The 13,567-nt window shown below is 40.0% G+C and overlaps 1 protein-coding gene across 1 annotated transcript in view; it reads left to right on the top strand.

Annotated features, from left to right (window-relative positions):
• The window catches only part of gale (UDP-galactose-4-epimerase), a 34,602-nt gene that overhangs the window by 15,323 nt on the left and 5,712 nt on the right, over positions 1 to 13,567 (top strand). Inside the window, exons 4-6 of the mRNA XM_069895715.1 lie at positions 877 to 990; positions 3,254 to 3,430; positions 8,939 to 9,052. Of these exons, the coding sequence (XP_069751816.1) occupies positions 877 to 990; positions 3,254 to 3,430; positions 8,939 to 9,052 (405 nt within the window). The remainder of the gene's footprint in view (positions 1 to 876; positions 991 to 3,253; positions 3,431 to 8,938; positions 9,053 to 13,567) is intronic.

Raw genomic sequence — 13,567 nt, forward strand, 5'->3', positions numbered from 1 at the left:
CATTAAATACAATAGCGAAAACCTACCGGGGACAAACATTACCTAAGTTGATGGAAGGAGAAGGAAAGAAAAGAATGGACTCAGTAGAATTTCTGGTGTAATTTTGTTGAATGACAACACTGTCTGACTGGATTAATGCAACCTAGATTGTATACCTAAAATGGATGAGAGGGGGGGGTGGGGGGGTGGTTTGGGAGGAAAGGGGGGGGGGGAGAAAAAGTCACTGTATATGTGTGAAAAAGAAATTGTGTATATCATGGCTAATGTGATTTATGGTGTGAAAAATAAAAAAATTAAAAAAAATAAAAAAAAAGAAATACAAAACTTTTTCTGCTTTATGTTGAGAATAAGTCAGCCATTATTCTTTATATGCAACGAGATACCCTTCTAGTAATTCATTAGCTGTGAGGCAATTTGGAATATCCTGGGGTTATGAATGGTGGCTTATTAATGGAAAGTAGTTCATCCACAAAGCATTTAGCAGTAATCCAATACTGAAATGTCAAAAGTTTATGAACAGCACTAAATTTTCTGAATAGATAATTTTATTTTAGTGCTGGTTTGCAATGAGTATCAGTGCTGTCTATTCATTCTTCTCAGAGATGGATTTGACACTCTTAGTTACAAAGGTCTTAAATCATAATCGATTTGCAAATCACAAAATGTAATTGTGATTAAATCATAATCGACTGAAAATTCTTATTTGTAAATTAAGGCCATTGAAATACTTTGAACCAATTTATAAACTAAAATTAAGATTAATAATCTATTGCTGTCTAATTCTCAATGAGGATGTTTCTTGGAGATATTTCCAAAATTTTAATACAATGGAATGTAGTATGTTTTAGTAAGTACATTTGTCAATATTTTTTCCAGTACAATTTCTCAGCAGTGATCCACTTTGCGGGTTTGAAAGCTGTAGGCGAATCTGTCCAGAAGCCTCTTCTTTATTACAAAGTCAACCTCACAGGAACAATTAAATTATTGGAGGTGAGTGTATCAGTTTGGGAAGGAATGCATTTTTTGTGAGAGAAATAAGAGTCTAATGTTCAAAGTTGAGTTTTTTTTGTTATCCATTGAAAAAGAAGATCTTGGTAAAATGTGTTAATTCCATCTTAAACATAAAGTTTAGATTTTAAATACTGCTCAGTTTATGCAGCTATTTTGTGGATTCCATCAGACTCTAGTCTTGCAAAGATTCCGCTTGGATTGAAGTTCTCAAATGTTTATGACACTATATGGATGACACCTGACAAGTAATTAGTATTGGTGGGAGCAGAAAGATGGAAAAGGGCATGGATAAACTACCTGAATGGCTTAACTCTGGCAGGTAGATCAATGTGGAGTAGTACTGGGCCATTTACTTGGAATATTTAATGTCATAATGTTGTGTTGTGGGAATTAATGAAGCTAGTGGATGGGGGGGGGGGGTAGTGTTAAAACATAGAAATGCTGGAGGAACTCAGCTGGTCTTGCAGCGTCCATAGGATGTAAAGATATATTACTGACCACGCTTTGGGCCTGAACCCTTCCTCAAGGTATGAGTAAAAGAAGACAGGTGTTTATATAAAAAGGCTGGGGAAAAGGGAAGAAAGGGAGGGAGAGGAGTATAGACCAACAGACAAAAGGTGTTAATTGGATTAGATAATAGGATAGGAGAGAGGAAAGGGTGAGAGTTGATTAAGGGAGGGGGGTTTATTTTTGGTTCTGTGAAAGGAAACAGAGGGAAAAGGTAAACAGACAGCTAGAGGAAAAAGACAGCTAGAGGAAAAAGACATAGGGAAAGGTAAGGGGGAGTATTTAATGGAAACTGGAGAAGATATTAATGTGGTTGGAAGGTGTCAGAATATGAGGTGTTGTTTCTCCAATTTGTTGGAGGTCTCAGTCTGGCAGTACACAAAACTATGGACAGACATGTCAGAAAGGGAGTGAGGCAGGGAGTTGAAACGGGTAGCCACTAGGAGATCAATGCTATGCGTCGGACAGAGCCGAGGTGATCAATGAAGCAATCTCCCAGTCTGCATGCAATCTCCCAGTCTGCATCCAATCTCTCCAATCTGTGAGCACCAGATGTAGTAGTGTTGCTTCACTAGAAAAACAGTTTTGGTCCCCTAAATGGTGGTGAAGGAGGAGGTGTGGGTGCAAGTGAAGTATCTCCTGCAGTCACAGGGTTCTTGCCAAAGGGATGATTTGTGGACGAGGGAGTCACGGAGGGAGTGGTCCCTGCTGAAGGCGGAGAGGGGAATATATCGTTTCTGGTGGGATCTAGTAGTAGATGCAGAGGCTGATGGGATAGTAGTTGATGACAAGGGGAATTCTGCCCTTGGTGTGCATGGGGCAGACGGAGCTAGGGCAGATATGCAAATAATGGAGAATATGTGAGTGAGGGCTGAGATGATGGTGGTAGAGGGGAAGCCATGTTGTTTGAAGAAGGAGGTCATCTTTGATGATCTGGCATGGAAGACCTCGTCCTGGAAGCATATGCAACAAGATTGAAGAATTGGGAGAAAGGAATGGAATCCTTGCAGGGCACAGGGTGTGAAAAGGTGTGAACTGCACCTACAGACCTTTATGTTTCACTCTGGAAAATGTCTTAAAGGTTAGCAGAATATTCTTGATTTAAGCTTGCTTTGATAATGTTTGGAATGCAGTGTTGAGATCTGATCACTTTGTCTGAATAAGGATATCCTTGCCTTGGAAGGCAGGCAACACAAATTCCATTTTACTTGGGATAAATATTTAAATTGGAGGGGATGTGATTAGGCTTGTATACTCTTGAATTTTGAATTTTAAGGAATGATTTTATTGAAGGAGTTTAAGATCAATTATTGAGGTTGGATATTTTGTACATAAACTTGGTGACCTCATAAAATGTAATTGGCGATGATGTTGGAGGCAGAATAAATGTCTTTTCCCATTACATTGGTCTTTTTGAACTAAAGGATAGGCTCAAAATCCTCACATGCAATGAAAAATGGATCTATGAGGTCTTAGGTGATTTTGATGACGTGGGTATATTTGCAGGAGGGGTGATGGGAAAATTCCTAAAGAGCAATAGTCTCTGAAAAGACTAACTGGGGTAAAAATGATTTCAGAGTATTTTAAAATGTGTTTTATACAAATTCTCAGTGCAGATACTCTGAGAATGTCTGCAATAATTATTATTACGAAAATTAAAAACTAAAAAGCTTTTAGTTTAATTTGAAGAGAACATTTTGAATTTGTTTAGTTTGTTTTTTTCCTTGCATTTTAGACTATGAAAGAACATGATGTCAAAGACATTGTATTCAGCAGTTCAGCAACTGTTTATGGTGATCCTGCTTACCTACCTATAGATGAGGCACATCCTGTTGGTAGTTGCACTAATGCTTATGGAAAAACAAAATATTTCATAGAAGAAATGATCCAGGATCTCTGCCATGCAGAAAAGGTAATTTTTCCTATTTCCTGAATCTGTAAAAGTTAAGTCAAGTTTATTACCAACTAATTGTACAAGTACAACCCAACAAAACAACATTCTCCGGTCCTTGGTGCAAATCATGCAGACATACAACTAGGCATAACACACATACAGATAAATACATGTACTGCAGTACATATGCAGTACTTGCATACTAAATACTACATATGCAGTTTTTTTCTTTGGCTTGGCTTCGCGGACGAAGATTTATGGAAGGGGTAAAAAAGTCCACGTCAGCTGCAGGCTCGTTTGTGGCTGACCAGTCCGATGCGGGACAGGCAGACACGATTGCAGCGGTTGCAAGGGAAAATTGGTTGGTTGGGGTTGGGTGTTGGGTTTTTCCTCCTTTGCCTTTTGTCAGTGAGGTGGGCTCTGCGGTCTTCTTCAAAGGAGGCTGCTGCCCGCCAAACTGTGAGGCGCCAAGATGCACGGTTTGAGGCGTTATCAGCCCACTGGCGGTGGTCAATGTGGCAGGCACCAAGAGATTTCTTTAGGCAGTCCTTGTACCTTTTCTTTGGTGCACCTCTGTCACGGTGGCCAGTGGAGAGCTCGCCATATAATACGATCTTGGGAAGGCGATGGTCCTCCATTCTGGAGACGTGACCCATCCAGCGCAGCTGGATCTTCAGCAGCGTGGACTCGATGCTGTCGACCTCTGCCATCTCGAGTACCTCGACGTTAGGGGTGTGAGCGCTCCAATGGATGTTGAGGATGGAGCGGAGACAACGCTGGTGGAAGCGTTCTAGGAGCCGTAGGTGGTGCCGGTAGAGGACCCATGATTCGGAGCCGAACAGGAGTGTGGGTATGACAACGGCTCTGTATACGCTTATCTTTGTGAGGTTTTTCAGTTGGTTGTTTTTCCAGACTCTTTTGTGTAGTCTTCCAAAGGCGCTATTTGCCTTGGCGAGTCTGTTGTCTATCTCATTGTCGATCCTTGCATCTGATGAAACAAAACAAAACAAAGGACTCTACATCACCTTTGTTGACCTCACCAAAGCCTTCGACACCGTGAGCAGGAAAGGGCTTTGGCAAATACTAGAGCGCATCGGATGTCCCCCAAAGTTCCTCAACATGATTATCCAACTGCACGAAAACCAACAAGGTCGGGTCAGATACAGCAATGAGCTCTCTGAACCCTTCTCCATTAACAATGGCGTGAAGCAAGGCTGTGTTCTCGCACCAACCCTCTTTTCAATCTTCTTCAGCATGATGCTGAACCAAGCCATGAAAGACCCCAACAATGAAGACGCTGTTTACATCCGGTACCGCACGATGGCAGTCTCTTCAATCTGAGGCGCCTGCAAGCTCACACCAAGACACAAGAGAAACTTGTCCGTGAACTACTCTTTGCAGATGATGCCGCTTTAGTTGCCCATTCAGAGCCAGCTCTTCAGCGCTTGACGTCCTGCTTTGCGGAAACTGCCAAAATGTTTGGCCTGGAAGTCAGCCTGAAGAAAACTGAGGTCCTCCATCAGCCAGCTCCCCACCATGACTACCAGCCCCCCCACATCTCCATCGGGCACACAAAACTCAAAACGGTCAACCAGTTTACCTATCTCGGCTGCACATATGCAGTACTTGCATACTAAATACTACATATGCAGTACATGCATACTAAATACTACATATGCAGTACAAGTATTTTATATATAAACATAAATTTGCTTTGTGCAAACTAGAGTCTCCAATGGTTAGTTTGAGCAGATCCTTTGGTGGTTCAGCATTCTCATTGCCCATGGGAAGAAGCTGTTCCTCAGCTTGGTGGCACTGAGTCTGCTACTCCTGTATCTCTTCCCCTGTGGGAGCAGCTGGAAGATGTGTTCAGGGTGGAAGAGGTCCTCCATGATCAGACAACGATCCCAGTAAATCATGTCGATGGTGGGGAGGGAGACCCCAGTGATCCTCTCTGCTACTCTTATGGTCCTGTGGATTGACTCCAATCTATTTCTTGGTGGTAACCGTATCATACTGTGATGCAGCTGGCCAATACACTTTCAATAGAACTGCTATAGAAGGTTGACATAATGTCATTCACACCATAAGCAGGCTAAATTAATCTAAAACATGTGGGAAGATCTTCTCTGGCAGCATCAGCCCCTGTGAAGGGAATGATTCTTGTGTCATGTAAATTTTGCAGTGCAGCACTTGTAATGGCAATTTCTACTGCACTCATGTCTTTCTGTTTTCCTCATGCATCTTGTGTTACTGCTCAGATCTCTGAATGCCAGCTGGAGTGTTGTTTTCCTTCTGCCTGCTGGTGTAGGTGCAAGGACACATCTCTGGTCATGGATTCATGCATTTACTTGCTCCTGGGATTAGGGGCAATGCATAGGAAAGTAGGGTTTGAGGTGCACAGGCCATGGAGAGAGTAGTGAGGAATGTAACTACCCTTTGGGAGTGCTAATTCACTACTGCAATGCTCTTCAATCCATCTCCCTGGGAAGGCAGAGTAGAGGGAAATGTGGTAAAAATATTATGTAATTCCTCATAAATGTTATTGAATAGGAAACAGAATTAGCATTAGACTTTGTAATTGTGTTTCCTGGACTTCAGCAGCGAGTCTGGCTACCCGGATTCCTCTGACATCATTGAACAAGTGCTTTGCAGCTGTTTTAATTAGGAAACAGTACAGTGCCTTTTAGCCCATTATCTCTGCATTCATCCACTCCATCTCTATGTCAATCTTATTTTATTCTCCCCATCTTCCATTCATTGTTCCTCTCATTCTGTCACTCCCATACTCACTTAAGACATTTTACATTGTCCTGTTAGCCTGTTGGGTGTGGGAGGAAACCGACCACTGGAGAAAACCAGCATGATCATCGGGGGAAGGTGAAAACTCCACACAGAACTGAACTCAAGCCTGTTAGTTGAGCCACTGAATCAGAAACCACCCAGTTCTGAAATGTACCTTATGTTTTTTCACCTCGGGTGCTTTGACTATGAATAAATATTCAAGCCACCTATTTTATCTATTCTTTGACATACTTCTGAGGTGACGAGTGTCCAATGGTAAATTTGGCTGAGAGTGTGTAATTAACTCAAGGACAATTAGAAGTCCAACAAAATATTAAGAGAAGATCTGTGACAACTGCTGAGAGTTATTGTCATGTCTACCTTCTGTAGAAGTGTTCAGTTGTCACGCGTCTCTTCTTTGCTCCAGTTTACAGCTAATAATTCTAACAAGAAATTGCCCAAATTAAAGTAGCTATGGTGTGAAAATTGGTGGTGGTGTGGATAGTTAACAAGGTTTGTTAAGACTACTGTCTAGCCAGATCTAGGTTAGATGAAAAATTGAGCAGGGCATTTTATCAGATGGAAATTGAACCTGATAAGTGCAAGGTGATGCTTTTAGAAAGTCACATGGAGCAGGATATTTGTTGTAAGTGGCAGGGCAGTGTTCTCACTGTGGATAAATAGAGAGACCTGGGAGTTCAAGTTCATAATTCTCTGGAAGTGTCAACATTGGTTGATTGGGTGGTGAAGAAGGCATATGGCATGCAGGCTTTCATAAGTTAGGGTATAAAATTTGAAATTTAGGATTTCTTGCAATTATGTTTTACAAAACACTTGGAGTTCTGTGTTCAGCTCTGGTTGCCACATATGGAAGGATATTATTGTGCAAGAGAGAGTGAAGAGGAGATTCACCAGGATGTTGCCTGCATGAATACACTCGAGATGTGGGTAGAGATCAGATAAGCAGGGGTGGAAGTGGTAGATGCAGATAGAATTATAGGATTTAAAAACCATTTGAATATATACAGATAGGGAACTAGAAGGAAACAGATCTAATGCAGGATTAGCGTAGATGGATGTCATAGTATGCATTGATGAGTTGGAATGAAGGGCCCTTTTCTGTGAGGTATGTTTAACAAGAGCCAAATTATAGAAGATTTCTCTTCTTATCGCTTCTACTGAGCTTGCATTATTCTCTCTCATTACGTAGAACACTATGGGGCAGTAAAGGCCCTTCAGCCCTCGATGCTGTGCCGACCCATATATTTCTTTTAAAAAAACTATTGTAACCCTCCCTACCCTGTAACCCTCTATTTTTCTTCCATCTATGTGCCTGTCTAAGAGTCTCTTAAATGCCTCTAATGTTTCAACCTCCATCATCATCCCTGGCGATGTATTCTAGGCAGCCACAAAGCTTTGTGATTTTATAAAAAAAACCTTATCCCTGATGTCTCCCTGCTTCCTTATATATATAAAATATTCTCTGGTGTTTGCTATCCCTGCCCTAGGATAAAGGTGCTGAGTATCCATCCTATCTATGCCTCATAATCTTGTAGACCTCTATTAAGTTTCCTCTCATCCTTCTACTACGCTCCAAATAAAAAAGACCCAGCTCAACTATCCTTGCCTCATAAGACTTATTTTCCAATCCAGGCACATCCTAATAAATCTCCTCTGCATCCTCTCCATAGCTTCCACATCCTTCCTTCAGTGAGGTGACCAGAACTGAACACAATACTCTGTGTGGACTCACCAGAGTTTTGTAGAGTTGCAACATGACCTCTTGACTCTTGAACTTAATCCTTGAACTTATTAATGAAGTCCAACATCCCATAGGCCTTCTTAACTATCTGATTAACCTGTATCGTGACCTTGAGGGAGGTGTGGATTTGGATCCCAAGGTCCCTCTGTTTATCCACACTCTTAAGTAATAACCATTAATCCTGAACTCAGCCTTTCAAAATGCATCTTCTCACACCTGTCTGGATTGAACTCCAACTCTGCATCCTGTCTATAACCTTTTGTGACCTATGACAACCTTCCACAGCTCCTCTAACATTTGTATCATCCACAAACTTACTGACCCATCCTCCTGCCTCTTCATCTAGGCCATTTATAAAGATCACAAAGAGCAGGGTCCCAGAACAGATCCATGCAGAACTGCACTGACCTCCAGGAAGAAAACTTTCTCTGCTTTCTACATGCAAGCCAACTTTTTATCCACAGTCAAGGTTCCATGGATCCCATGCCTCATAACTACAAGCAGCAATCTTTTACATCTTAGGCAAATTGATTTCCCATAAGGTTAAGTTGAATTTATAATATTTATAAAACATATTTACTAATAATACTTAAAAAGCTAATGTGTTCATGGTTTGACTCCCACAGTTAAAAAGGAGGAAAATGGAAACTGCAGCAATTTCTCCCAGTAAAAGAAGAAGTTTCCCAAGGAAAAATGGAATATATGAAAAATACTTAAAATTATGTTCAAAATTCAGCATGTTACAACAGTATGGTTAAATCAATAGTGTCTGCACACTAACACTCCTTGGAGCATTTATCAAAAGTCTTAATACATTAGAAGAAATAACTAGATATATCACACCAATCAGTTGATTTTTATTGTAATTGTGAAATAGGAATTTGTGGTACATTTCAAATAAGCAACATTTGCACAAGGTTTACAGGTATATATTTAAATGTGTGATCTATAAAAATGATTGGAAAATGTTATTTATTCAGGATTGGAATGGAGTGCTACTACGATACTTTAATCCTATTGGAGCACATGAATCAGGAAAAATAGGTGAAGATCCACAGGGTATTCCCAACAATCTGATGCCATATATTGCACAGGTGAGTAAACATACTTTTTCTTTGTAAAATAAAAAAGTATCTATCTCAAAATGCCCTTTGGTGAAGCATATGGCATGACATTCTAGTTATAAGTAGAAGTGCAATTCACTATATGTACTTTTAGTAACGTCAATGAAACCATTCTTTTTGGCTTAGAAATTTTTATTCATGGTCACTCTTACCTGCTCCTTCAATGTCTCTTGTGCTTGGGTAAGCATTCCTGATTTTTGTGCCTTCAATTATGGATCTCTTAGACATCTTTCTTGTTTGACTATGCTTTTGACTTCCTTAGTTTCTTTAATTAGCATGGTATTTTTTTTCCTGATTACACTCCTGTGACATGCCTTTACACACAATTACATTAATAAAAATTGCAAGTAGTAACATTGTGGTTCTAATGTGAAAATAAATGAATCAATTTACCTTGTATATCAAATTATCATATATTTTGGCGAATAAGTTGAGTCACGAAACCCAAAAAAAACACTCAAAAAATGAATTAGTTTTTCAAGGGTCGACTTGTACGCCGGATATACTTTTGAGACCTTAAATTCAGCTCAAAATTCAATCTACGCTGATCCAGTGTACAAGTCGCCCCTTGAAAAACAAAAAAACCTGACCGCAACAGATTTTCATTGAAAACATCAACACAATTAACACTCTTCAAAATCGCCATCATTGTCTGAAAACAACATATTTAGAACCCTTCAAAGTCATTCTCACAATCATCGTCTGAAGCACAGATGGCGGCAAGCACATCCATACTCTCACTGTTTAAACAGTCATCATATGAGGCAGTTTCAGCTTCGTCGTCAGTGTTCCACAATAAATCGTCTTCCGTGCCATCAATTGCACAAGAGATGACGCAATTTTAAATTATTTTGTAACCATATAACATACAACCATTTACAGCGTGGAAACAGGCCATATTGGCCCTTCGAGTCTGTGCCAGTTTACTTGAACAACTCCACTAGTTCCCCCCTCCCACTCTCTGCCCATAATCCTTCAACCCCCTCATATCCATGAACACATCCAACCTTCTCTAAAATGACAGAAAGGATCCTGCTGCAACTATCTCCTCTGGAAGATTATTCCATTCTGCCACCACTCTCTAAGTGAAGAAGCATCCTCTAACATTTCTCCTAAAGTTTTGCCCCCTTACGCTTGTTCCAACCTCCCATGCCCTCAGGGGAAAGAATCTACTCACGTCTAGTCTATCTATTCCCTTCATAATTTTAAATACCTCTATCAAATCCCCTCTCAACCGTCTACATTCCAATGAATAAAATCTCAATCTCCTTAATCTTTTTCTGTACTCGAGATGTTGTAAGCCAGGCCACATCCTTGTAAATCTTCTCCGCACACTCTCCACCTTATCTATATCCTTTCTATAATTTGGAGATTAGAACTGAACACAATGCTCCAAACCTGGCCTTAAACAGTCGTAGTATCACCTCCCAGCTCCTATACTCTATACTATGATTTATGAAGGCCAGCATAGCATATGACTTATTAACCAGTGAACAGGCACAAACTCGAAGGACTGGATGGCCTGTTTCCATGCTGTAAACTGTTATATGGAGCAAAAGCCTGAAAGGAAGTGGCCTCGGGACTGGTGGAGCCCGGCAGAACTGGGGAATTGGGACAAGAACTGTCTTGGAGAAAATGGAAAACTTGAGCAACTGATTTGTTGTCATCAACAATGTCATGAGAGACATGACGGAAGGATGACTGAAATTAAAGAAATCATTGAAGACTTAATAGAAAGAATGACCCAAGCTGAAGTAGACGGTAAAAACACATGATAAGCTTTTAGCTTTTGAGAAAAATGCAAAGCAACGGGAGTCAGACAGCCAAGCTATGCTGGACAAGATCGACCACATGGAGAATTTTAGCAGATGAAATAATGTCCGAATTATTGGACTGAAAGAAGAGGGAAGAGATCCGGTGAACTTCTTCAAAACATGGATCCCACAGGTGCTAGGAGAAGACAAATTCAGAGAAAAACTGCATATTGAAAGGGCTCACTGGAGTTTTGGACCCAAGAGAGCCGGTGATCAGTGACCGGGAATGGGAGACAATTCTGGGAGTAGCATAATGACCTGCCTGAGATTGACCATGAAAAAGAGGTATTTTTCCAAGATTTTAGTCCTACTTTGATTAAACAAAGGAAGGAGTTTGATGATGTAAAAGGATAATTGTGTTCCAAAAACTTTAAATATTCGATAATATACCCCGCAATTCCGAAGGTCGAAGAAACAGAAGGTAATCGGTGATTTTTCAAGACTAAGTACGAGGTGGAAAACCTTCTCCAAGGTTTATGAAAAGGCTAAGGTTGCCAAAGAGGTTGACTGAAGAATGTTTACAATGGGTCTAATTGTATTTAAAAAAAAGTTTTGTATTTATTGTTGAAAAGTTAATTTTATTAAAATGTTCACGAAGAGCTCAGAAAAAACTTGGGAAAAGTAGTAGCAAGGTGGAGACTCTGTTCTAAGGGGGAGAATGGCACCCGGAAAGGAGTATCTATAAAAGATGGTGGTAAAGGGAGGGGTTCTTCTTCCTTGAGAAATTCCGTGGGCTTTTGGGGTTTCCTGTTTACCTCACCATCAGGGCAGGGATATTGTATCTGTTTTAAGGGGAAAGATCGCTGTATTATTTAAACAATCGAAAAGGTTTTATTGTTAAATAATATTTGTTTAAAAAAAATCAATATGGATAGAACGTTAAAATTTATTAGTCTTAATGGGATAAACAGGCCAGTGGAAAGGAGGTGGGTCTTGGCACACCAAAAAAATTTAAAGGCAGATATAGTCTTTCTACAAGAAACGCATCTTCTCAAATCGGAGCATGCTAAATTAAAGAGAGGATGGGTGGGGCAAGTAATACAAAAATATACCAATAATAATAGAAGGGACACTGACTGATCAAGCAAAAGATTTGTGTGTGTAATCAGAGAGTTTTTCTGTGTACATTTATAAAGAAAACAAAAATTAAAAAATGTTTTAATAATTATTAACATGAGCCTGTTTCCATTGTTTGGTAATTGGCCTGGTCATACATCTTTAGTACTGTATGTATCACAGCTCCCCCTCTTCCACTGGCACCTCTCATCCCTCCCAAAGTTATGGTTTGCCTTAGCAGTATGACTTTTTAGCCCTAGACTACATGTATCCAAGGACAGTATGAGAAGCAGTTTAAGAAGAATGGAAACAAAAAATGCAGCAAAAACAGGAATATAACTCTAGCTAGTGTTCACACTTGTATAAACACATAGGGCTAAATGTCTTCTCAGCTATAATTTCTATAACCAATTGGGCCTGCAAAAAAATAAATGTTCCTGTTTTTAAGGTTCTGAAATGTAGAAAAAACTCTGAATACTTTGACAGTTCTTCCATTGTATTCTTGTTGCCTATATCTTACAAATATGGAGTACTGTTTATAAAAGATGGTAAATATGTTGTAAATAGCATAAGGCGTTTCTGGTACAACTAGTTTAATCATGGATCTTTGACCTTGTAAATATATCCTTTTAAATAAAGAAGTTGGGTGTGTTCCTTATTGCCAAATGGGAGAACAGAGAAGAGAGCGGGACTGGTCTTTCATTATGTTGGCTGCCTTTTCTGGGCATCAAGAAGTACAGATGGATTCCATGGAGGGGAGGGTTTTTTGTTAAGTTTCGAGCTGCATTCACTGCATCTATAGCTGCTGTCAGTCTTGAGCAGAGCACCATCCATATCCAGCAAGAATGCTTTTGATGGTGCAACTATCAAAGTTGTTGAGAAATAAGGGGAACATACTGAACTTCCTTAGTGCTACAAAAGTAGAGGCATTGGTGTGCTTTCTTGATGGCCACATCAACATGGTTGTCCAAGGTTATTGAAAATATTTATTCTGAACTATCAACTATTTTGACCAGCACTATTAATGTGGACATTTGTGGATTCAAGATTGCTTGGCTCTTTATTGCAAAATTGAAATGATTTCCATTGCAAGATTACATCACCCCAAACACTAAACTAGGCTTCTCCTTAGGGAATTCATTGGGGTCAAGTGTGACTTGCGTCCATGTCCAGTTTTGGTGGGTTCTGAGGTGGCTGAGGTCCAACGCCTGACCCTGGCATTTAGATTCCTAATGTAGCCAGCCAAATTTGAGAAGGATGCTCCAAGGCACCCCACAATTGAATTAAATGTTTTAATGAGCCCAAAAAACTGGTTGACTCTGCTACCCGTATTCCTTTTTTCTCAAAACATATTTATTGAGCATCAAAAACAAATTTTACAGAGGTACATTGTGCTCCTGTTTTTTTTAAAAACAGAAAATCCAAATCACATATTCACAAATGTTCACATACACCCTCAGATACATGCCCAGACACTCCACCCCCTGACCACTTTTGCACCTTTACTGACAGCATCATTGGAATATTTACTGATTGTACTGGTACCACGATCTCATGATTAGACATTTACTCCATAAGCACTCGTAATTCAGAGAAAAAAATACATAAAGGGTTG

Source organism: Narcine bancroftii, chromosome 8, assembly GCF_036971445.1.
Source record: "Narcine bancroftii isolate sNarBan1 chromosome 8, sNarBan1.hap1, whole genome shotgun sequence".
In the NCBI taxonomy this organism is placed as follows: domain Eukaryota; kingdom Metazoa; phylum Chordata; class Chondrichthyes; order Torpediniformes; family Narcinidae; genus Narcine; species Narcine bancroftii.